Raw genomic sequence first — 22561 nt, 5'->3', positions numbered from 1 at the left:
AACTGCAACGGAAAAATTTCTTATTTGAAAAAATGCGATTGTGGTGATCAAATCGTCCAAATTCTAGATCTCTAAACAATAGGTCATTTATGTATAACTAACAATCACATGTGCACAACACTCCGTAATCAATTTACAGTAAAAACTGTATTAGAACGGTTCCTTTTTTGCAAGTTTCTTTGTTTTCGTCATACAGAAGCATCCATAAGGCATTTTAACGATTATCGCGTTCTACTGTATGTATTTTTATTTCCATGGGAGTGTTTTTTTCTATTGTCGCCACCAATAAAATACGTTTTGATGATTTGATTGAAAGTCTTATTAAACTCGTCCGGAACGGATATTGATGCACAATGTAAATTTTGGCGCTTTCGAGAAACAGTAATTTTTGTTTTACTGTTTTTCTAAACTTGAATGTAATGATAAATTCGATGAACTTTAGTTTTAAAGGTTTTTTACATTCTACTCAGTAATAAAAATGAGATAAAGCCCTCGTTGTTCCGTTTCAAAGTATCTGAAAGATTTTAATTACTTCTAATCAATTTGCTTGATCTATAAACTGTAAATTGTATTTGAGTATTACTTCGCTCAAAAAAAACCTTAACGATTTCCGAATTTATGTCACCTTTTGACCGGAAGATGAAACAGTCTCTGTATGAAGTTAGAGTTTTGGCAAAAAATAAATCAATAAGGCGATCGAGGGGTTCATCAGGTCAGGGTCAGAAGTTGGCGGTATCTTGGTCAACTTTAGTAGCGGTCTAGTCTTGAATACGATCATGTTAAAGGAATCGGTGACAATTCGAGACAATTACATCAACTTACTATATTGTAAGCGAGCCTGTTTCTAGTTTACACGACGGTTTCCGCTGCCAACGCATGCCTTAACCACACCTCCTTGAAACAATCTGACTGAAACAGTGACTCACAAGGAACTGATGTAAAAAAGTTACATCTGAAAGCCTGGAAAAAAAAATTTCCGGGATGATGGAAAAGGATGTGACACTTCTTCGTACATTCATCGGACAAAAATAAACAACTTCCTTATCGTTACAGACTTGATCCCCCGTCTTTAACTTTATCTTGTTTCGTCACGATCCCATTCGTCAGATAATCGTGTAACTAATTCTAAACCTCTGCAATAAGGAAGTCGTCCTCAAGTCTTCCAGAAGAATGAGTCATTCTCCCATCTTCTACCAGTGACTCTCTCTCTCTCTACTACCCCATTTTCGTCAAGAGGTGCAAATCCGTGTATCATTCCAGATAGATTTCGAAAAGGAGGGGCCTCCTTTTTTCATTTTCTCTTGTGCCAACTCAAATGAAGATTCGAAACGATTTACTAATAGATTATCCGCATCACGGATAATCTGAGGGGGAGACAACTGGAACCTTTTTTATCCCGTGATTACTGGATGTAGTATAAAAATTTGTAGAATCATCCGATTCGACCTCGAATTTTCATTTCTCTTCTTCGCTTTTCTCCGAAGAAAAAGTAATTAATTGAGTAATTAAATAATTAACACTTCCGAAGGTGGTAAGGTTTCATGAGTCTATATTCGTCTAATTGGGAGAATCAGAGCTACTGGATGATGGATTACAATCCGATGATGTGGACAAGGTTAGTACGGGGATTTTTGGAGCAATAACAATATTGTTTTTAAAAAATCATAAATAATTAATTATAACTTTGAAACACTGGAATAATTTACTTTTAGAAAATTTGCAGAAGCAACTGTTCTTCATTGTCTCAAATTTAAGGTTCCGCGACGCGCGTGTATTCAATACCTGTTGACACAACGCCCAATTTTTTGGCACTGTGATAACTGTAGCATAACAGAGCCCAATTGATGAATTGTCTTGCTGAACAGCATTCAAACTTTTACAGTCTTGCTCTGTTCTCTACAGTACCCATCAGATTCTGATACTGTAGATACCGATTTCGTACCCATCACATGACTCATCGAGTCACTCTGCAGACGTGTGATTCACGTGAAAAAACTGCAACGCTTAAAGCTTAAAGGATCTGACTCCGTGACGTCGTCATGAAGTCATCCGATGTCGACGTCTCTTCAGTCGGTACGAAATGAGTAGTTAATTTCGGTGGAGCGCGTTTTCAAAAGTAAAAAAGTACATTTAAGAATTAACTAATCAATTTGATCCGGAGTTTGTTTTAGGCTAATTATGAAACAGTGTCATGTATTAGGTGTCCAGAGTATAGAGAAACGCTCAAAGGGAAACATTTCATTCAACCAACTTGTTTGTCTGTGAATTCCAAATTGAAAAAGTGATCACGTCACCTCAAAATTCTGGAAAAATTAAGTTTTTCGATATTTTCTTCAAAGACCTCCTACTAAAACCGCTATCAAAAACAAGATTGATGTCTTGTCACTGAACCAGTGATCATTTTCAGACCAACCTCTTTTGTTTACTTCTAGCTTAACCTAGAAATCTCTCTAAGTATTTTTGATGTTGCAGTGCTCCTCCTCAAGAGATGATATGCTCAATTTGCTCGGATAAAGCCGAAGGATACCATTTCGGGGCGATTAGCTGCGCGGCGTGCGGAGCGTTCTTCAGAAGAAGTGTCTCTGATCAGAAGGTCTACTCGTGCTCCAATCGACAGTGTAATATTGCACATGGTATGGATGGAAGACTAATAAGATTAGAGAATGAGAAGTTTCAGATCCGACGAAGCGAGGAGGCAGCTGCAGATTCTGTCGATTCTTGAAGTGTGTCAGTAGTGGAATGATGCCGCAAGGTGAGTGAAATCATGTAGACTCGTCTACTGACGAGTTTCTAGAAGTTATTGGAAATTCTAATGCTTGGTTCCGAAACAAATATTCTTCAATGAAAGGAACTGGGCAGTTACTAAAATAAGCATAAAGCATCGAAAAAAGATGTAATGAAACAGTATACATATTTATAAAACTCACTTTCCTAATAACTCTGCTGGCTGCCCAAAACTGGGACACATTGGCTTGAGTTGATTAAACGGATACGTGGTCAAAGTACACATTAGCGCAATTATTCCTTCAGTTACTTTATGCTCACTCTGAAACTGATATTTCCAGCATGTTTGTTTTCACTCAAGAACATCTCAGTGTCGTGCTAGGACTGAATCAAAACTGATCAGTTTCAACTATAAAATGATATAGTTGAAATAGTATTTCAGACTTGCAACATGCCGGGCCGATTTGAGAATTTTCACGGGCCCGGTCGGCCTGGGTACACAAATTTGAAAACTTGAGTTTTTTTTTGACATTAACTCAATTTTTTTTTACAAAAAAGTCGAATTTTTGACATGTTTTTACACAATTTTTGACTCCACACCAAGCAGGCCCGTATTTTGCAAGTCTTTTTTCACATGATCAAGGAGACGATCTAGTTAACGTCTTTATCAGTCACCTTATACTTGTTGAGCGTAACCGATATAATATTTTTATTCTAAATCATGGCAGCTTTGTTTTAACGTTTTCAGTTCTCAATCACTTTTGGTAAAGCTGAAAATCTTGAGAATTTCGGAGCGCCACACTCAAAGAATACTGTAATTAAAGAAAACTTAAATCAACGACATCACCTAGATCAGCAATTGTCTCACGCATGTTTTGAAACAGAACAAACACACACTGTTTCAAGAAAAAAGTAACTCCTCATGCCCTGTCAAACACCCAATGCGGACATTTTTATTTCATTCCAACCTCTCCTTATATTCCAGACGTGAAAGCGAAACGGACTGCTTCCACTCAACAAAATGTAACATCTCTCTACCGAAACATGAACCAAAGCTCCATTCTTCTCATCGATCAAATAATTGTTTTCCGTCGGAACATTGCTGCAGAAAGACAAATGTTCGATTCGGTAGGTGTTGTTCTTTCAAAAAAGAGATTTAGATTTGAGATTATCTTTTCATTTATCATAACTTTCTCTTGACCTCTTTAAGATTTAAATTTTCGATTTAAAGGGGATAAGGAGAGAGTTAGCGGAGAGTTTTAAAGATCATCCGCGGATTTTATTTTCTTTTTGTGGATTTTGAAGGAAATATTCTTATACGGGAGAAGATGTTGGAATGGAATTCAGAATAAATATAGTCAGATATTTCAGATTCTCACCCCAGAAATCGTGTTTCAGATTTCTCGGTCCACGAATCGAACGAATTTGATCATCTCGTTGCATCAGGAGTTTGAAATGTTGAGACGTGTCGCATTGGGATGTCCATTCTTCATCCAGATCACTGAACATTTTAGTATTCCGTATCTCGGGACGGATAGTAAGATTATGGTAAGTACAACTGGGTAGCTGAATAAAAGGAAAGTTGAAAATGTTAGCAACCAGTTAATAGTAAATCTGAATTGGTTAAAATTTGAAATAACTTGGTGAAACAGAACAAAAAAATACGGTATCACAACTGAGGCAAGTTCCGACTTTGTCGAAGTTCGCAATTTTAAAATCACCTAGGACCAGACGCTTAGAAAACGACAGAATTTTAAAAGTTAGGATCGATATTCAGCAAGGAATAGGCAAGGCGAAATTATTACGCATTGAAGTACATTTTCAAAACCTTTGAAGTTTTGAAATGCCGACTTTTTTCGTTTAGCTTCATATCGTTGTTATCACAGCAGTTATTGTTGGGAGTCGATTCGGACCTAATTGAAACCACTGATTTTATCTGTTTCCGAGGAAAAGTATTTCGAGTAATGAGTCCAACATTTTAGTTTTTCATCCGTCTGTAAGTCGGAACGTCTTATTTCACTCATCGGACCTAGCTATGAAAACCGCAGTTCTAAATATTTTTAAAAATTCAACATTACAAATACTATGAAACAGTAATTTACTTTTTCAGAACGACCCTCTCAGTGACCTCCTCACTCTTCTTTTCGTCTTCGAAGCATGCTTCTTGACTGGAGTCAAAGGAGGTGTTCAATTGGACAGACTCTTTCTTCCGAACATGGTACGCCTTTACTTTAATGGAGATTATAAATAAACAATAGAGTTTTCAGCTACACGTGGATTTGAGTGAGGTACTGTTCACCGAATTCTTGGAGTGTGACGTTCATGCAAGTATGGATCCATACAGGTAAATAAACAGAAACTGGATAGAGACTGAAAATCTTAAATAAATTCCAGAAGTATCCTGAACGCGTTCAGCTACCTCGTCCAAATGGTCTCTCGATCATTCCAATCTGCTAATTTCGACGAGCCAATCCTCTCGATTCTCCTCTATAAATGCCTCACAGAAACCGTTCCAATCAACTACAGACATCGATTCGCTGAAGTGAACAGAGATAGTTTGTTGACGGACTTAAATCGAGGTAACCCATTTAGTATTTATTTTTTCTTATTTAGTCAAAACGTGTTTCAGTCGACTCAACGGCCTTCCAACACACTCAAAACATTGCCTCACTAATTCATCAAGGTGCTCGTGCTTACAAAGAAGCCATCTCCAGTATCTGGTAAGCGACAAATCGGTAATCGACAATGGTGCTGCTTTCATTTATTTGGTTCTATTTTTATTTTTGGAATACCGTCTATATTTATTTGTGCTTAAAGTTGTAAATAAAGTCATTTTTCTATACCGAGATTTTTTTTTGAATTTTCCTCAATTTCTATTCTGAAATGCTTTCTAACGGCTTATCGAGTGATTGGGGAAATTCCCCTCGAAAAGATTATCTGTCTTATCGGGTTAAGAAGATTCCGACAATATTTTTTGAAAGCCTTTTTATCAGCTTTCCCCGAAAATCAACACGCCCCGCCCACTTCCACACATTTCATAGCCGCGCGCGGAACCCGTGAGATGTCGGTACACTGTGAACTTGTTAACACAAGCGACGATTATTAAGATGATCTAGTATAGTTCTTCTTGCTGGGCCTTCTTTAAGACCCTAAGATAAATTTTGGACGCCTGTCTCTAAGGAGGCAGGTGAAATGTGTGATTCTAAAACTGTTCGAAAGTTCTGGGAATATGAATTTCGGGCAAATCTGAAAAACAGGAAAATTCATAGTTGTCAAGGCCCGGGCAAATTGGCGCGAAAGTCAAATTTTTTCAAATTTTTTGAATTTTTTTGAATTTTTTCGCAAAAAAGTCACATTTTCGACTATCAGTCAGAATTAGAAGAAATTCTGAAAAATAGTCAAAAATGGTCACATTTCCGATGAAAAATTGAAAAAAATTCGAAAAAAAAATTGGAAAAAAAGGGTCGTTTTTTGAAGCCGGGCCTTGAAAATTTTCTACCGGCCCGGGCCTTGACAACTATGGGAAAATTGTGTATTATTAAAGGCGCATCTAATTCGTTCGAAAAAAAAATAATAATGGTCTCGAAGCGGAAAATGGTGTTTGCAGTTCTTTTAAGACCTAAAAAGCTCAAAAATATAAGACAGGCCAAATTTGAAAATTTTTTTTCGTCGTCTGTTTTTTCACAAATTTTCAACTTTCCTGTGAGTTTTCACAGAAAAAATTGAGTGTTGCGAAATTCCAAGAATTGATGTGGAAATTGAATGAATCTCTCAAAATTGTTAGAAAAAGGAAAAATTTTAGAACTTCTGGGAAATTCATCAGGATTTCTACGAAATTACAGTTTTTTCCTCAACTGGTTTGTAGAAACTGATTAAGGTCAGCTGTCAATTTGATTTTTTGAAACAGTTTCAAAAAGAGTTACGTAAAAATTCGACCAGTTTTTATTGAAAAAGACAAACACAGAAACGTAACAGTTACACTTTTGTGAAAAACCAGAAAAAAAAGTACGTGAAAATTAGAATAATTTTGATTTCACGTGACGAACTCGGGCCTCCCCAAAATCGAAACTGTTACAACTCTGGGAATTATCCACGTATCGTTGTGTATGAGTTTCAGAGAGCTACCTGAAATTAAAAACGAATTGAACGTATTGACACAAAAAAAGAAAACGACAAACCTTATTGTGACTTAGAAGAGCATTTTGTAAGATATCAACATAAACCAATAACAACGATAGATTGATATAAATAAAATTTCGCTTCAAACTCAACATAATATATCTGAAAATCTGAAAGGGTTATTCTTGAAACCGTAATCGTTAAGTTACCTTCTTAACTGTATTGAGTAGTCCAATTAGCATTTTAAAAACCCAAGTAAGAACTTGGGAATTGAAAATTATATGAAAAATCTGCAAATTTCTGGTTGTTTCTTACCTGGATTCAGTTCTCTGGAATAGGCATATTTCCATGTATAGAGCTATATCTCATACAGCAAATTTACCAGCAAGAAGGAATAAAACTAATCATCAAAACGTGGTTTTCTTTCCAGAATGTATTTTTTTATAAACGTGGCAGAATTTTAAATAACAAGCCACGTTGAAAAACGTCCTTTGTTTTTTGAGTGACACGTCATTTGTTTTGATGATTTGTTTTATTCCTTCTTGCTGGTAAATTTGCTGCTTGATGTGATATAAAATACAGCTCCATACATTGAAATATGCCTATTCCAGAGAAAATTATTGAATCCAGGTAAGAAACAACCACAAATTTGCAGATTTTTCATCTAATTTTCAATTCCCAAGTTCTTACTTGGGTTTTTAATGCTAATTGGTCTACTCAATACAGTTTAGAAGGTAACTTAACGAATACGGTTTCAAGAATAATCCTTTCAGATTTTCAGATATATTATGTGTTTGGAGCGAAATTTTATTTATATCAATCTATCGTTGTTATTGGTTTATGTTGATATCTTACAAAATGCTCTTCTAAGTCACAATAAGGTTTGTCGTTTTCTTTTTTTGTGTCAATACGTTCAATTCGTTTTTAATTTCAGGTAGCTCTCTGAAACTCATACACAACGATACGTGGATAATTCCCAGAGTTGTAACAGTTTCGATTTTGGGGAGGCCCGAGTTCGTCACGTGAAATCAAAATTATTCTAATTTTCACGTACTTTTTTTTCTGGTTTTTCACAAAAGTGTAACTGTTACGTTTCTGTGTTTGTCTTTTTAAAATTCCTTCAATAAAATTTTTTGTGAACATTGTTCCAGTCTTACCAACTTGTCGTTAATCAAATCCTAATAAAGAGAAAGTTTCAAGTATGAGTTAACTTTTCCAGAAAAATTCGACTAGCTGAGAATTCATAAAACTCTGTTAAAAATCACATACTTTTCAAAAATCCGCCAGATTTTAACAATTATGAGTTTCCCATTTTTTGCCAAAAACAAAGAAAAAACTGTCGAGGAAAAAAATTTTCAAATTTGGCCTGTCTTATATGTCATTTGATCTTTTTCGGTTTGATTTTTCGAGCGCTAATTGTTTCTGTTTTGGAGGTAGATCAAATAATATGCGGTAATATCACCTGATTTCCTCATTTGGAATGGATGTTTGTTTTTGCGAGTCTCTCATCGTCATTCAAAAGTTTTTTTCATTTCGATTTGTGTTTCTTCAGTTTCTCATGCAATACATTGTTTTTCCAGCTACAAATGCTTCGAGTTTCTAAAGAAGACGGCGACGAAATCCTCAAAAGATGTTTCAATAATCGCTTGGATGGTCAGAGCGCATTGAATGCGCTACGTAAAAAATATCCGGAAGCAGCGGAGGAACAAGATAAGCTGGAAAACTTGGCATCCGATCAAACGCTTTCGAGCTCAAGTTCCGGCGAAACTTCCGGTATGTCTATCGATTGAATTGATACAACTTTTTGAATTTGTCTTTTAGAAAAATCATCACTCAAACGTCAAGTTAGCGATGATTCCTCAGAAACCTCTGGTTCGAAGAAATCGAGAGAGGATACTCCGGAAGATCAGGTCCTGTCAGGAGGTGACTCTTCACAAGAAGGACCATCAGTAAGTAATCCAGAAGCACGCGAAATAACACCAGATTCTGAAGAAGAGCTTCTCAACGATTTCGAGGACGAAACGTTTTTTGATGATGAAATTCGAAAAATGAAGGAGTCATCAAAACATTATACTGAAGAAGAAATTTGGAAAAATTCGCGAAGAGGAGTGTTTCTTCGTTTCGAGGAATGGGCACTTGAGGAAATCAAAGCTCAAAAAGATACTATTCTTATTCCGAGATTGTGAGTTTACTTGTCAGTCTTATCGACTTTTACCGTTTCATTTTTCTAGAATGTACCTTCGAAAACTTTCCCCTTACTGCCGCGAACTGGTTGAGAACATCAAGCTGTCAATCGAAAAGATCAAACTGACTATTGGTAGAAACACAGCTTGCATAGAAACGCATATCAATGGCGACAAGAAAGAAATCAAGTATCGTGGAACTCCAGAATCAGGAGGTACTGGATTTTCGAGAAACGACATCTTCAGAGCATATGGCGCTCATCCAAACTTTCGAGCTGTTGTGGTTTGGGATTTGATTGCTCTCATCCGAATGTCGTCGTTCAAACTTGACGAATTGGAGATCACGATGGGCCAAGTTTTCAAAGAAGACGAACCAAGTTATTCTGATGACAAATTCTATCATTGCCTGAGAAAACATTTGAAACAGTTGTCAAGAGAAGTTGAAGTTGAGAAGTTCTCATTTACCATTTCCCTCCGCGAACAAGAGGGTTACCTACTTGATAACCCCCGATTGTGCAGTGTGAGCTCTGTCATGAAGTATTTGAAGCCGAAAACTCTGAAATATCTCAAGTTCCGAATTTGGAGAGTTCAGTTTCCTGTAAGTTATCTGTCAAGAATTGTTCTTTAACTCTGCGACCCTTACTTTTTCAGCTTCAGCCTCCTTCTGGAACAAAATTTCGTTGCATTCAACTCAATGAACCGAAACCAAATGAACCGACGCGTCCAACGGACATTTATTTCGAACAAAGTCATTATGAATTCCCTAGCACAATTACAAAGTTGAAGTCATGGAAAGCGGCTGCTGAGTTAGACATCGAAGATGACAAAATTGTGGGAACAGTTATTGCGAATACTCACTTCGAACGTATTTCATTCGGACTTATTTCCGATCCAGAGATTGCAGTTGATATTATTAAAGTGAGTTACTCAAGCTTTTCCGACTGATTTCGTGTTGAAATCTAATCAATATTTTTCTAATTTCAGACAATTGCTGCTCATCCACCAACCGTGGAAATGTGTGTTGTGACCTTCACAACTCCAATTGATTCCAAAACGTTGAGAGAAGCTATTAAATATTCTTGCCCGGACGTTTGTAGTGAAGACAATAACGATATTCTCATCCAACCAAAAGACAAAGAGAAACGGAAGGTTCGCCTTTGCTTCACGGTCAACGGTTTCATTTTGACTCTCGACGGAATTCCTCAATGATACTCATTATTATTGTTGTTATCTTTAATATACTTATCATCACTAGCAATTGTATTTTCTCACTATGATTCTTGATCTGTCTGTATTCTTGTATGATGTATCTCGACTAACTGTATACGATTGACATACCTTGATTATACTCATTTGTACTTTTTAACACCAAATTACCACCAATAAAGTGCGAAATGACTGAAAAAATAAAAGTCTAAAAAAGAAAAAGTTGAATTTTGGAGTGTCAACGGAGTTGATCAGAATTCGCCGCATGGGGGTGCTCGTTTCTGATGAAGTTGAAATGGCTTTCCAATTCGTGGAAATAACAAACTTGGATTGGGTTTTAATGATTATGGATTCATCATGATTCTGCTTCGTAAACTTCATCCAACTATTCTTATATGTAGCATATCTATGTTAATCAATTTTATTTTTGTCCCTTCTTTTAAATATCGGAATGTCGTTTGAGCTTTTTAGGTCTGAAAAGAACTGCAAACACCATTTTCCGCTTCGAGACCATTTCGAACGAATTAGATGCGCCTTTAATAATACACAATTTTCCTGATCTTCAGATTTGCCCAAAATTCATATTCCCAGAACCATCGAACAGTTTCAGTCTAACACTTTTCACCTGCCTCCTTTGAGACAGGCGTCCAAAATTTATCTTAGGGTCTTAAAGAAGGCCCAGCAAGAAGAACTATACTAGATCACCTCAATAATCGTCGCTCGTGTTAACAAGTTCACAATGTACCGACATCTCACGGGTTCCGCGCGCCGCTATGAAATGTGTGGAAGTGGGCGGAGCGTTGGGATTTTTAGGGAAAGCTGATAATACTTTCATAAAAATTGTCGGAATCTTCTTAACCCGCTTAGGCAGATAATCTTTTCGAGGGGTTAGAAGGTGGAATTTTTTTTCCAATCTCTCTCTCGATAAGCTGTTTGAAAACACTCAGAAAAAGAAATTGATGCGAATTCATTTTTCTAGAATCTGAGAATTGATAAATATGATGTGATTATTCTATAATACGTCTCCTTGAACAAATTTCCTCTAAAATTCAAAAACTTTATATTAGAAAACTAGAAATCACAATCGGAAACATTGGAATTGGCAAATGAAAGAGAAGAATCGAGGCGAATCATTTGGATTATTGTCCCTGAATACTGTATCAAATCGTATCACATTTCATAAGGAGGAATCGCAGAATGAGGAAATGGAATAAATTATATACAAATTATGCGCTGGCAATCAAATGGCAATTAACAAAATTGGAAAAAAGACTAGTGCATTTTTGAGGGAAAATCAGAGTATTGCGATGTGGAGACTGATAGCGGAGTGTGACTGCTTTCACTGCTTCGTGGCCCATCGTTGTTGGATGTCACTTCGTTTACCTGCAATATACTGACCAATTTCAACAATGAATACACGGTTTTCAAGGGGGGCAAGGGATGGAAACAGCAGAGCTTTGATGGAGAAAGTGTGCTCTTTTTGGAAATGTTAGCTCCGCCAGGATTCATTGGTTTCCCTTACGTACCTGTGTATCATCATCACCATTTGGGATGTGTTGTTTGATTGAGGAATGCAATTCGTACGGTAAACCGTTGAGATTTGCTAAATTGAAGAGTGCAAGGAACTGCACATTGTCGTCTTCTTGTTGGGAGAGATGCTGAAATAGCAATGATGTATTACAGATTATGAAGACTTGGCGCAGGTACCATTTCGTAAAAAAACGACTGGCCTCGGGTTCGAGCCCGTCAAACCCACCTCAATACTTGGTAGCAACAACAGAATTTTGCTAATTCTCATCGACGTCTGCACCGAGGAAAAGTGACGATGTTGGTGTTGAACGTGTTGGTAGAGAGCTTCAATGTACTTGTCACGGACACGTTTCACATGAGCACGTCCTTCTTCCGAGAGGCGACGGTCTGGAAGAAATGAGTACTGTTTCGGAGAATTGAGAACAATTAGGAGGTGTTGATTATTTGCTCTGTGATATATCATACCAGTTTAAAAAAATGTGTATGGCTGAAAATATGAAGTAATGGGGATTCTGAAACAGGTTTCAGATTTTTCCTTGCTTCGGAATTAACCGATTTGAGAGGTTTCAAGATAACAAACCCTTATAACTCGTTTCATTTTGAAGCTACAGACATTTAAAGTACCTATTCTGGATCCCCACGACTCTAATTTTCCAGCCAAAGAAGTAACTTTTCTCAATTCTGACTCTTTGCAAACCTCCCCAAAATCATCTGTTTCAGATAACCAACATCACTATTCCCAATTAAATTATAACTGATGCTCTAGCAACTCTTATCAAAAACTCACGAGCTCTGAACAGAATCAACGCTTTGAGAATGACGAATTCCCCTTCGTCCATATCCATATCTCTCATCGGTATCACCAAATCCTCCATCAGATGTTCGCTGAGAATTCGAAAATAGTGATTGCATCCAGGATCGAGTTGTTTTTGGAGTTCTTTGTCTCTCGGATACCAGCTACCATTCACTAGGGCGACACCGTCACAGCCGGCTTTGAATGTCTGCAAATTTGGGGATTACGGATTCTTGGAATATGTTTTTTTGGTACGACGGAGATACATAGTTATTTGGTTTTTGAAATGACTGATTTATGAGAAAATGTAAATTTTAAAGCGTTTTCTAGAATGAGGCAAAATCATAAACCTGTCAAAATTTTAAAATTTTAAAGCCGAAATCATTTCGAAACCATTAGAAAATAAATTCACTTTTATCCAGTTTCAGAATTTCTTGAAAGACATACCAGCCTTTAGATCTTCCAGTTGATCATCCATATAGATTAGATATTCTATAACTTTTTTTTACTGAATCAGATTTTCCATAAACTGAGAACCCCTTTCACGTAGATTGATTTTTTCAACATTTGGCAGCTCACTTATCTTCCGAAAATCTTCAGGTGCCCGCCAACATAGCCATTCACCTCTATCCCAATACTCACCTTATACGTATGACACAACCAATTGACCGACACGACTCGATTCCTTAGCAATGTGTACTGATCAGTATGCGACAACTCTTGATAATCCTTCATTATTTTCGCATAGTCAAGACATAACACGAATGAACGACACCACGCGATATGCACATCTTCCAGTGTTGTCAGTCGTTCGAGGGCGAGCCATCGAGGCTGAAATGGGGGATTACTGTTTCGGGGAGGTGTAATTGGAGTTGGTTGATGGAGAAGGCTTCGATTGAAGTCACTTTTACGAAGACGTGATATATTTCATCAAAAGTTTTATGGGGTTATTCATTTCCGGAAAAAAAAAAACGTTTTTTCCCTCGATTCATTTGCCGGAAAAAACGAAAAAAACGTTTTTTTCCGGATGTGAATAACCCCATTAGTAACCTTCAGGTAGAAGAAGCCGTTTTAGGTAGCTCCAATGAATTTTTCCCCAAATCCACGTTCTTTTTTCTTTAGTGCCAATTGAGCGCGGTTGACAAAACCGTTCCGTACTATGTGTATATAGACCACTAAAAGTCACTGCTTCACCAAATCGTTTTGTACGCATTTCATTTTAACTCATGTTTATTACTCGTGGTCTAACTTTATAGAGAAAATCACTCACCGGTGTTCTTTTGGCGACAACTCCAGGCTGCCGAAACGCAGCTTCAATCGTGACATCCACTCGACACAACTGATCGAATTCCATACTCATAAAATCACAATTCTCATCGATTAAATTATCGGTGGTCTTCTCCAAATCTATCAAATATCTGACTAGTGGAACATGTGATGCTTGTTGAGATGATGATGATGAAGATGGTGGCTCCACTTGGGGAACTGATTGGTCTCTCATTATCAGATTCTCAGAGAACGTTCGACTGACGACTCCAGGGATATTTTGGTAGTTGAATGAGGTGACAGAGGTGGTTGGTGGAGTTTGAGAAGTGGACGTGGAAGGGATCGAGATGGGCTGAAAAAAGGTAATCATATTGATGACAAAACTCTTTGAAATGATAAATCGACTTTGCGAAACTGTATAAAAACATGAACCTACCGTAGCAGAAGTGGGATACTGTGGCGATGAGCTTCCCTCATTCGAGTCTTTGGGGTTCTTTTTATGTTTATCCCTCTCTGATTGCACTGCTCTCGCATCCATTCCAACTGTGAAGCATTTCCTTAATCGGCATGCTCGGCATCGATTACGGTACTCTTGAACTATTAGACACTTTCCACCGAATCGACACACGTAGTCTCGTTGCTCCCAGATACTGAAATTTTATTTTACACCCGAAATTGGACGGCTTAATAGAATGACAATTTAATCAAGCTCTTACAAAGTTTATTGAAACAGAAAACTTCAAAACTGACGGACTCACCTTCTCCTGAAGAATCCTTTGCACCCGTTGCATGCGATGGTTCCGTAGTGACGACCGGCTCGTGAATCTCCACAAACACGGCATTTCATTCCGGTGAATTCTGGAATTTGGGTTATAGATTGTTGTGTCGGGATATTTATCGAATTCCCATTGAATTTGGATTAACTATTATTTTCATAACGAAACATTGATTTTATAAAAAAATGTTCCAGTTATTAACCGCGAATTAGATATTCTTAACAAGTAGTTCTGAAATTGATTTACCAAAACAGAAAACTTTTCTCGTTTTTGAACGGAACTGAAACACATTTTCGTCATTGAGATTTCTAGGTGTTCTATAGGAATGAATGTTTCGATGACATCAGACCAAAAAGACAATGAAAGAAAACAATTAGCCACAGACTTGAAACCGTTAGCATGGACTTGTCATCTACATGACAAATTTGCTATGACGTCGAATCAGTGGCTCCCAAAAAATAATTTTGATATTAACTTTACGAAACAGAACATTTTTAATAACTGCTTGTGTTAAAACAGTATCCCTTGGAAAGATTTTAAGTGGCTATTTCGAAGAAAATAAACTATTTGTTGCTGGCATAATCTTTCAATTAAAAGGAATGAATCAAAGGAACGTACACAGATTTTTCAGCAAGTAAGGTTTCTCGCTAAATGTCTACAACCGACGTGCTTACATAGAAAGTGTTTTGAAAAGATACATGAAACGGTAGAAATCAATTATAATTTCTGCTAGCACTAACCAGATACATGTGTTACCAACCAAACGGCTGAACTCGTATCAACAAAATATTTTCGTCATGAAATCATTTATCATGTGTAAATTGAACATTTTAACTATTATCAGAAACTGTCAAAATTTTTGATCTTAACCTGGAAACTATTACATAGACTTTTCTAGTTACCTTCTTTCAACAAAATCGGGAACTTCTTTTCCATCATTTTCTTTCCTGAAGAGTTATGTATCTTCAAAGTCAGAAAAGGTCAAAAGATGGAGGCGAATAATAGAGACTAGAGTGAATTGACGAAGACTGATTTCGGGTTATTTCTCGGAAAGAGACAGAGAGAGAGAGGACTGTTTTCCTGTTCTCTATAAACTCTCTCCTTCTCGTAATAATCTATTTCTTCTCATCTCAATATATCGTATACATGTTTGCGCAAGGTGCACTGTAACATCCAATTCTCACCCGTTTTTCTCTGCGTCTCTACGGGGGAATACTCTCTCGTCTAGACGGGGGAATACCCTTGTTCTGATCTTTTGATTCTTTTCCTCACGCAGTCATCGAAACAGGTCTATTTATGCACTAACATTAGTTTCCTCTTGTTCTTGGCTAACTGGAGTCTACATATGTATGCACATATGTAGGGAACAAGACTGTAGGAATGCACAATTTTTGAAAGTTGACAGTGATCAAAAGATCAGAATTTAGTAGGGGTGAAGAGAGATCATTATCTTTGGCCGGGGAATACCCTATTGACCTTTAAAGAGAAGGGTGATGCAGATAACAAAATGTAACATGTGAATCGGAGACTGACTCTATGAGAGAGACCATATCGGGGGATCCCTTTGAGACCAATTACAGTTTTTATGTCAATGACTACAAGAGGAAGAATTGAGTTTAACAAATCAGAATCTTGTTATGTCAAATTTGAAACATGAAAACTACGTTCAGCTCTCACTAATCAGATTGACCGATATTTAGCAAGATAGTCGAACATCTATACTCTGGAACAGTAAGGCTATCCGTAACTATCGACAAAATTTGAGATTCGTAGCAATACTAACTTTATAATTCTTGAGTCTCAATACCCTTAAATTTAGAAAAAAAAATCTGTCTACTGTTTGAAACCGAAAATAAAATTCAGATGGAATTTGCCTTTACTATTATTAATGCACTCTGAAATACTGTTTCAAGTTGTTGTCATCCACCGAGCAAAAATGTTATTCTGTTGGGATGAGTCTCAATACCCTTAAATTTAGAAAAAAAAATCTGTCTACTGTTTGAAACCGAAAATAAAATTCAGATGGAATTTGCCTTTACTATTATTAATGCACTCTGAAATACTGTTTCAAGTTGTTGTCATCCACCGAGCAAAAATGTTATTCTGTTGGGACTAGTTCTTGACAATAGAAACACATGAGGGACAATCACTGCTCGCTATGTGAAAATGATTGACAAAAATCACTTGATAACAAAACTGGAACGCACTGACCTAATTTTGAAAATTAATACAGTGATTATTAAGTACTGGACGAAGTATCTTATTGAATTGGTGAGGATGCTAACTACTCCCAGAAAAAGTAGAAAATTATATCAATACTAATATCGATATAAGTAAATCACAGGCAAGGCTGTCAAAAGGGCCGTGGGCCGATTCTATATCTCAGTTCCCAGCCATGGAAAATTTTCGTTTCTTCAGGCGGCCTTGTAGAGGACCAAAAGATTAGTCGATGTACAAAAATTCAGCCCATTTGGTTAATCCGCGGTCTCGGCGGCCGGCCGTGCGACAGCCTTTATCACAGGTCAAAATGCATTTCAGATCAAAAAAAAATATAAATTTCATTCCGTAGCACTATAAAAACTATGAAAATACAAAAACGGGAATCAGATTGATGACAAGGTGGTTTAACCCAAAAATTACAAAATTGAAACGGTGATAGTGAATCTAATGGAACTACTCGCGACTTAAAAAGTTTTCCCCTCAATTCATTTACTGAAAAAAACGGTGAAAGCCATGACAACTGTTTTTTTTCTGGATGTGAATAGCCCCTGTCCTGGAAACCTTTTTATGATTCACTGAAATCGAGAAAAAAATGTGTTCATTTGAATATGTACATGACAACGGTCAGAGTGAAAGCTTTCTGTTTCGGGATGTCCAGTTTCGAAGTTCTCTTACAGGATACAGATAATTCGTTTACGGCTGATGCAGCAAAAGACAATCTTATATCGAAATTGAAAGCAATTAAAAACTGCATGGTATCAGCCAATTAAGACAACATAAACTTCCCATTTCAGACTATTTTTAAGTGTTTATGGAAATTTTGTCGTTTAGTATTTTCACTTCATCCATTTTCATTCTGAGGAAAATTTTGATTCCGTGACTAGACAACTTTTCAAAACAAAATTTCTCCCCACTATCTCACCAATTCCAGAACAAATTTCTCTGTCTCACAAACCCTGAAAACGTTCCCTCATAATGAATGTTTAGCCCACGCAGTCCATTTTTAATGTATCTGAAGTGTGAACTCTGGTTTCACAGAGATCAACAAACCACGTGGCTCTGTGTGTACTTAACAAGTATACGGTGAGTTACAAAAGTTGCAAAAACGGTATTGTGTATTGGAAATTCAAACCATAATTGGTTGATAAACATGTGATTTGGTTGAGAGAAGAAACAAACACTGCTCTTTGAGTTATTTGCTCGGAAAGGGGTTTTTTTCGGAAAAGTGCAAACTACTGGATTCGTCATGGTTTCACTAAATTGTCAAAAAATTTGTAAGGGACCTATCTGAGGGTCTTGAAACAGTAATTTTCAAATAAGTTTTTTTGAAAAAAGTTTGTTTCAAAACCAACATTAATTTTTTCCAAGATTCTCTGATGTTACTGACTTGGTGGCCCTCGGATAAAAAAAAACCAACTAACCACTCTGTTGCATATTTCCCATCGAATTCGGTAAATCTATTATCCCGTCCTCTGTTTTCGGACTGATAAATTCCACGGATCGAGGTACTATGCATATCGGCGGGGCCACTATACTTGCTGCTAACCGTTCTGCCGATGACATCTGAGCTGCTCCGGCGGCTGTCACGACTCCTTTTAATGTTGATGTACATGCTTGGGACTCAGATGGAAGGATTGTGTCGGATACTGGAATCAACTAGATTCTGATTCGAATAGAGTTTATTGGAGAAGGGAGAGGAAAAGAATACTGTTGCGTAGGGGTTTTGAAAAAATCTTTGAGTTTTGAGACTATTGGTTGAAAACTGACCAACTGGGAACTGAAACTATGGTGAATTTTGTATTGAACACAGTTTCAATATAAATTTCAAAGGAACGTTGCAATAGAAGAAATAAACTATTCTCATCTTTTTGATTTCTCAAAACAGATTTTTTATTAGCAATCATATCCAGAATCTTATCTTTTCATAACCACTGCTTTTTTAGATTAGTATTTTTCAGAAACATAAAGAAGTTTCTTGAAAGAAGCCAGTAGATATTACTGGGTGCATTTTATTTACTAGGGAAAAATACCTAGGCAAGAGAGTCAGTTTCTCAGTGACAAGCGTTTTAAGCAGAAAATTATTGAGATTGATTTTCCAAACCAAACGTAGTGATAATGATTTCCCATTTCCATTACTTAATGAGAACTTGAAACGTAACTTATCAGAGACTCATTTATTTATCTTTTCGTTTTCTACGTTGCAATTTTTGGCCAATCAGAATTTCAAACTACAGCTTCTGTTAGATCTGAACTTTAGCCTCAAAACTCAAAAATTCAGTTAAGTGACAGTTTTAGAAAACTAAATTATTCATAATATTTTTGCTTTCACAAACAGGTTTAATCAAAACATCTGGACTAACACAAACAATCACACGTTTCTGCAACAGTAAAGCATTTTTTTTACTGTTTTAACAAGTCCTTAACCTAATTCAAAATACACGCCAAATTATTCATGTATCGGAAACCATTTGTATAAAAAACTCACAATCCAATGGCATTGCTGTCAGGACAGGCGGCGAGAGTTTCGGTCGTTTCCGTGCTGGCTCCAATCCGGACGACGAATTCTGGCGGCGGTGGTGGGGCGTCGTTGAAGTGGTGGGTGAGCCGTTTTGACTGGAAATTTCAATAATGAGAGATTTTGAAAATTGATTAGCGAGAGAAAAACTTTTAGTCCAAGTTAAACGAGATTTTGAAGCTGTAACATTTGTAGTGATGAACCCGTTAAGGGCTTTAGGAAATTTTAATGGAGACTTATAGTTACCAGACTTTCATTGGAGTGTGATGCTTTTCAATTATTGTTATTTTGGCGACATTTTTATGAGCTTTAGGAGAACTTCTAACATGACAATGACGGAATAAATCTATGTAGAATAAGACATCAAAGCAAAAATCTTAACAATTTCCGGGCCAGACACAAACCAATTCAAAATATCGAAGAAACAGAAAACTTACAGATATCAAAAATAGGAAAGTAAACCTAGAATAAAACTGGAAACAGTACTAATCGAGTCACTGATCAGTCCAGTGGGACACAAGTTGACCTCGTGTCTCTTTTCTCTTTTTCTCACCTTTTTTTGCTGCTATGTCTCTTGTTTCTCGCGCCTCACACCGTACGTATTTCGTTTCCTTTTCAAAAAGTCTCAACTTCATTTCTGCGCAAGTTCAAACGTTCAAAGCCACCTCGTCACAACTACATTGATCCGATCGACGGAGTGAGAGAGAGTGATCGAATCGAGAGACACAGAGAACACGACGAGAAAAGTTTTGGATAGAGACTGTCACGTGACGAAAAAGGGGAGAGAGATTCAGACGGGGAAAGGGATTTTTGTAGAATTTCCATCAGTGTACCGATATGGAATTGAGATTAGACAACTAGGTGATCAAACTATGATACAGATATTTGTGTGTATCTCATGTTTTATGTTCTTTTTTTGGTCTAGCAAACTCTTTGGAATTTCTGGTACCTGGGGTCAAACTGTTCTGATTCGTATTAAAGTTCCACTAAATATATCGAGAACGGCAAATTATGAGTTTTGAGATCCATGTGTTAGCTCACAAAATTGTTGGTGCAATTCAAGACGTGGTATCTAGGAAGCCTAAAACTGACAAGGAATAAAATATAGATGAAACATTAAAATTTTAAACCCTCATATTCAGAGTTTTACGTTATAATAGTTTTGTTTCCTGCTCCAACAAGTGGTCAAAAATTTCAGAAATTATCAAACGGTCATTACAATTCGCATTTGTAGTGAATCTAAACATGAATAAATAAGCTTGCTGAATTCCAAAAATTTGTACAACAAACGTTTTTGTTTCTGAAAAGTAAGAAAGTGATCAGAGGGGACGCAATGTCTTTTCAGAATAGATTATTATAAACTGCGCCGCATGGCTTTAAAGGCGCATCTAATTTGTTCGATATGGTCTCGAAGCGAAAAACATTATTTGCATTTATTTTTAGGCCTGCAAAGCTCGAAAATACGGTATTTGATCTTTTTCAACTACGAGACCACTCCGCGAAATTTCTGATAAATTAGATGCGCCTTTAAAGCCACGTGGCGCAGTTTTGTGAATTTATAATAGCTTCTTATCAATAATTGTCATTCATTTTTTCACAGAATTTTGATTGCTGCTTGAAACAGGAAGCTTTTCGGTTTCTCGAAAATGTTACTGTTTTCGAAAAGAAAGAAAATGTTTAGAAAATCACAAATTCAATATACGAATTTAATACGCCGATTAGTTGGAGACTTTCAACAAAACTTGCTTATGTAATATTCTCACACTTTTTCCAATTACTAGATGCTCATATTAGTTTATTTGAAACTTATTTTAGAAAACGTGAAATAAAAAACGTTTCATCCGAATCGACTGTCTCAGATACATAAATATGTAATAATTTTAGTATTGTTACAGTTAATGTACTCCTCCAACTTGGGCAAATATGCTATCTTAGTCTTAAAGTGCAAGAAGTAGAGAAAGAATTCAGTTACTGTAAAGAACTAAAGATTCAATACATCTTGCTGGAATCAATTGAAAAATGTCTGCGTTCTCATTCTAGTTTGGTTAGAACAGCACAGCTGAAAAGTTACAATCAGTTTTCAGTTTCAGCATATTGCTAAAAGTAGCTCAAATACAACGTTCCTCATTTGATCGCGTACCCTATTTTCTATTCTAATTTTTGTAGCTTTTTGTCAAAATTCGCCATCGAAGTTGTCAACTCGACACTGTTCTATTAATTCTTTTCAAAAACTACAGTTTCTAAAATGTTTGAATTAGCTAGTAAATCTCAATGGAACACTTTGAAACCTTAGGTTTGAGCCAGAATCAGCCGATTATTTTACAGTTGCACTGTTCACATGTAAGGTCTCATTCATATTTCTCAAAAGTTCGAAGGTAACTGACGTATCAGGTGTTTCTAGAAAGAGGTTCAAAAATTTCCTAAACTGTCTGAAAAAAGGACTGGTTTCCATTTTAGTTTCTAATAGTCCATGTGAAATATTCAGAGTTTCAGACTGACTTGAAATCATGATACCAACTCAAAGCTTGTTGAACAGGTTTATTTGATACTTAGTTGACCGAGGGACCCCACGAAAATCGGTGTACGGACGGACGCGAATTCGCCGCGCATTTTTTGAACCGTAATGGCCTTTCACGACTTTCGAACTCCGATAGAAAGATTCTTTCCAATTTTCGGGGGATCCCAAAGATACAAGTTTGGCCAAGCTGTAAAACGTTTATGCACCACAAATTCGAATTTTTAAGTTCGATTATAAGAGAAGGATGTAAAGAAAATTAGACTGATTGTGAGTGCCCTGAAAAATTTTCTTAATAGAAGTGAACCTACTGTAACAGTAAAATCTTGTATCATTTTGGATATTACGGGAAACGAGGACAACAAAGAAACGTCTGTCATACACAACATTAGTGCAAAAACTGTGCTCCACATCTTGATAAAAGATCATTGAAACAGTCAAACTAGATTCTAGTCTTACAATAGCGCAGGATGAGAAAAATGTTGCAATTTTCCGTTTCATAAGTATTAGTTTCCGAAGTACACAAGATGATGAACAGTGCATTTAGAATTTTTCCAATAAACTTTGAAAATTTCAATGAAACAGTCTAAACAAAAAGTGGTAGACATTAAAAAAACAGTGACTGGCTGACAACTGAAACAAAACCTCAACCTTACTAAAAATGACATAAAAAGGCATTGAGAGGGAGAAAGAGTCGAAGACCGACACAAAATA

General features: G+C 36.6%; 3 protein-coding genes across 3 annotated transcripts; 2 read left to right on the top strand and 1 right to left on the bottom strand.

Moving 5' to 3' along the window:
* Positions 1-1541: 1541 nt before the first annotated feature.
* GCK72_013243 (uncharacterized protein) lies at positions 1542-5448 on the top strand (the record flags this gene model as incomplete). Its single annotated transcript, XM_053729745.1, has 9 exons — positions 1542-1615; positions 2473-2633; positions 2678-2752; positions 3710-3852; positions 4123-4272; positions 4835-4942; positions 4992-5068; positions 5119-5303; positions 5354-5448. The coding sequence occupies 9 exons, from the start codon at positions 1542-1544 to the stop codon at positions 5446-5448; spliced, it is 1068 nt and encodes a 355-aa protein (XP_053584517.1).
* A 2981-nt stretch (positions 5449-8429) lies between these two features.
* On the top strand, positions 8430-10235 carry GCK72_013242 (uncharacterized protein; the record flags this gene model as incomplete). Its single annotated transcript, XM_003092298.2, has 5 exons — positions 8430-8616; positions 8665-9025; positions 9075-9624; positions 9678-9944; positions 10011-10235. The coding sequence occupies 5 exons, from the start codon at positions 8430-8432 to the stop codon at positions 10233-10235; spliced, it is 1590 nt and encodes a 529-aa protein (XP_003092346.2).
* Positions 10236-11504: 1269 nt separating this feature from the next.
* GCK72_013241 (uncharacterized protein) lies at positions 11505-19589 on the bottom strand (the record flags this gene model as incomplete). Its single annotated transcript, XM_053729744.1, has 11 exons — positions 11505-11615; positions 11759-11890; positions 11989-12149; positions 12550-12763; positions 13198-13386; positions 13826-14173; positions 14258-14471; positions 14580-14679; positions 18239-18463; positions 19303-19430; positions 19579-19589. The coding sequence occupies 11 exons, from the start codon at positions 19587-19589 to the stop codon at positions 11505-11507; spliced, it is 1833 nt and encodes a 610-aa protein (XP_053584516.1).
* Between the last annotated feature and the right edge of the window lie 2972 nt (positions 19590-22561).

Source organism: Caenorhabditis remanei, chromosome IV (assembly GCF_010183535.1).
Source record: "Caenorhabditis remanei strain PX506 chromosome IV, whole genome shotgun sequence".
Taxonomy (NCBI): domain Eukaryota; kingdom Metazoa; phylum Nematoda; class Chromadorea; order Rhabditida; family Rhabditidae; genus Caenorhabditis; species Caenorhabditis remanei.
The sequence above is the reverse complement of the archived record's forward strand: the minus strand, read 5'-3'. Positions and strand labels throughout refer to the sequence as shown.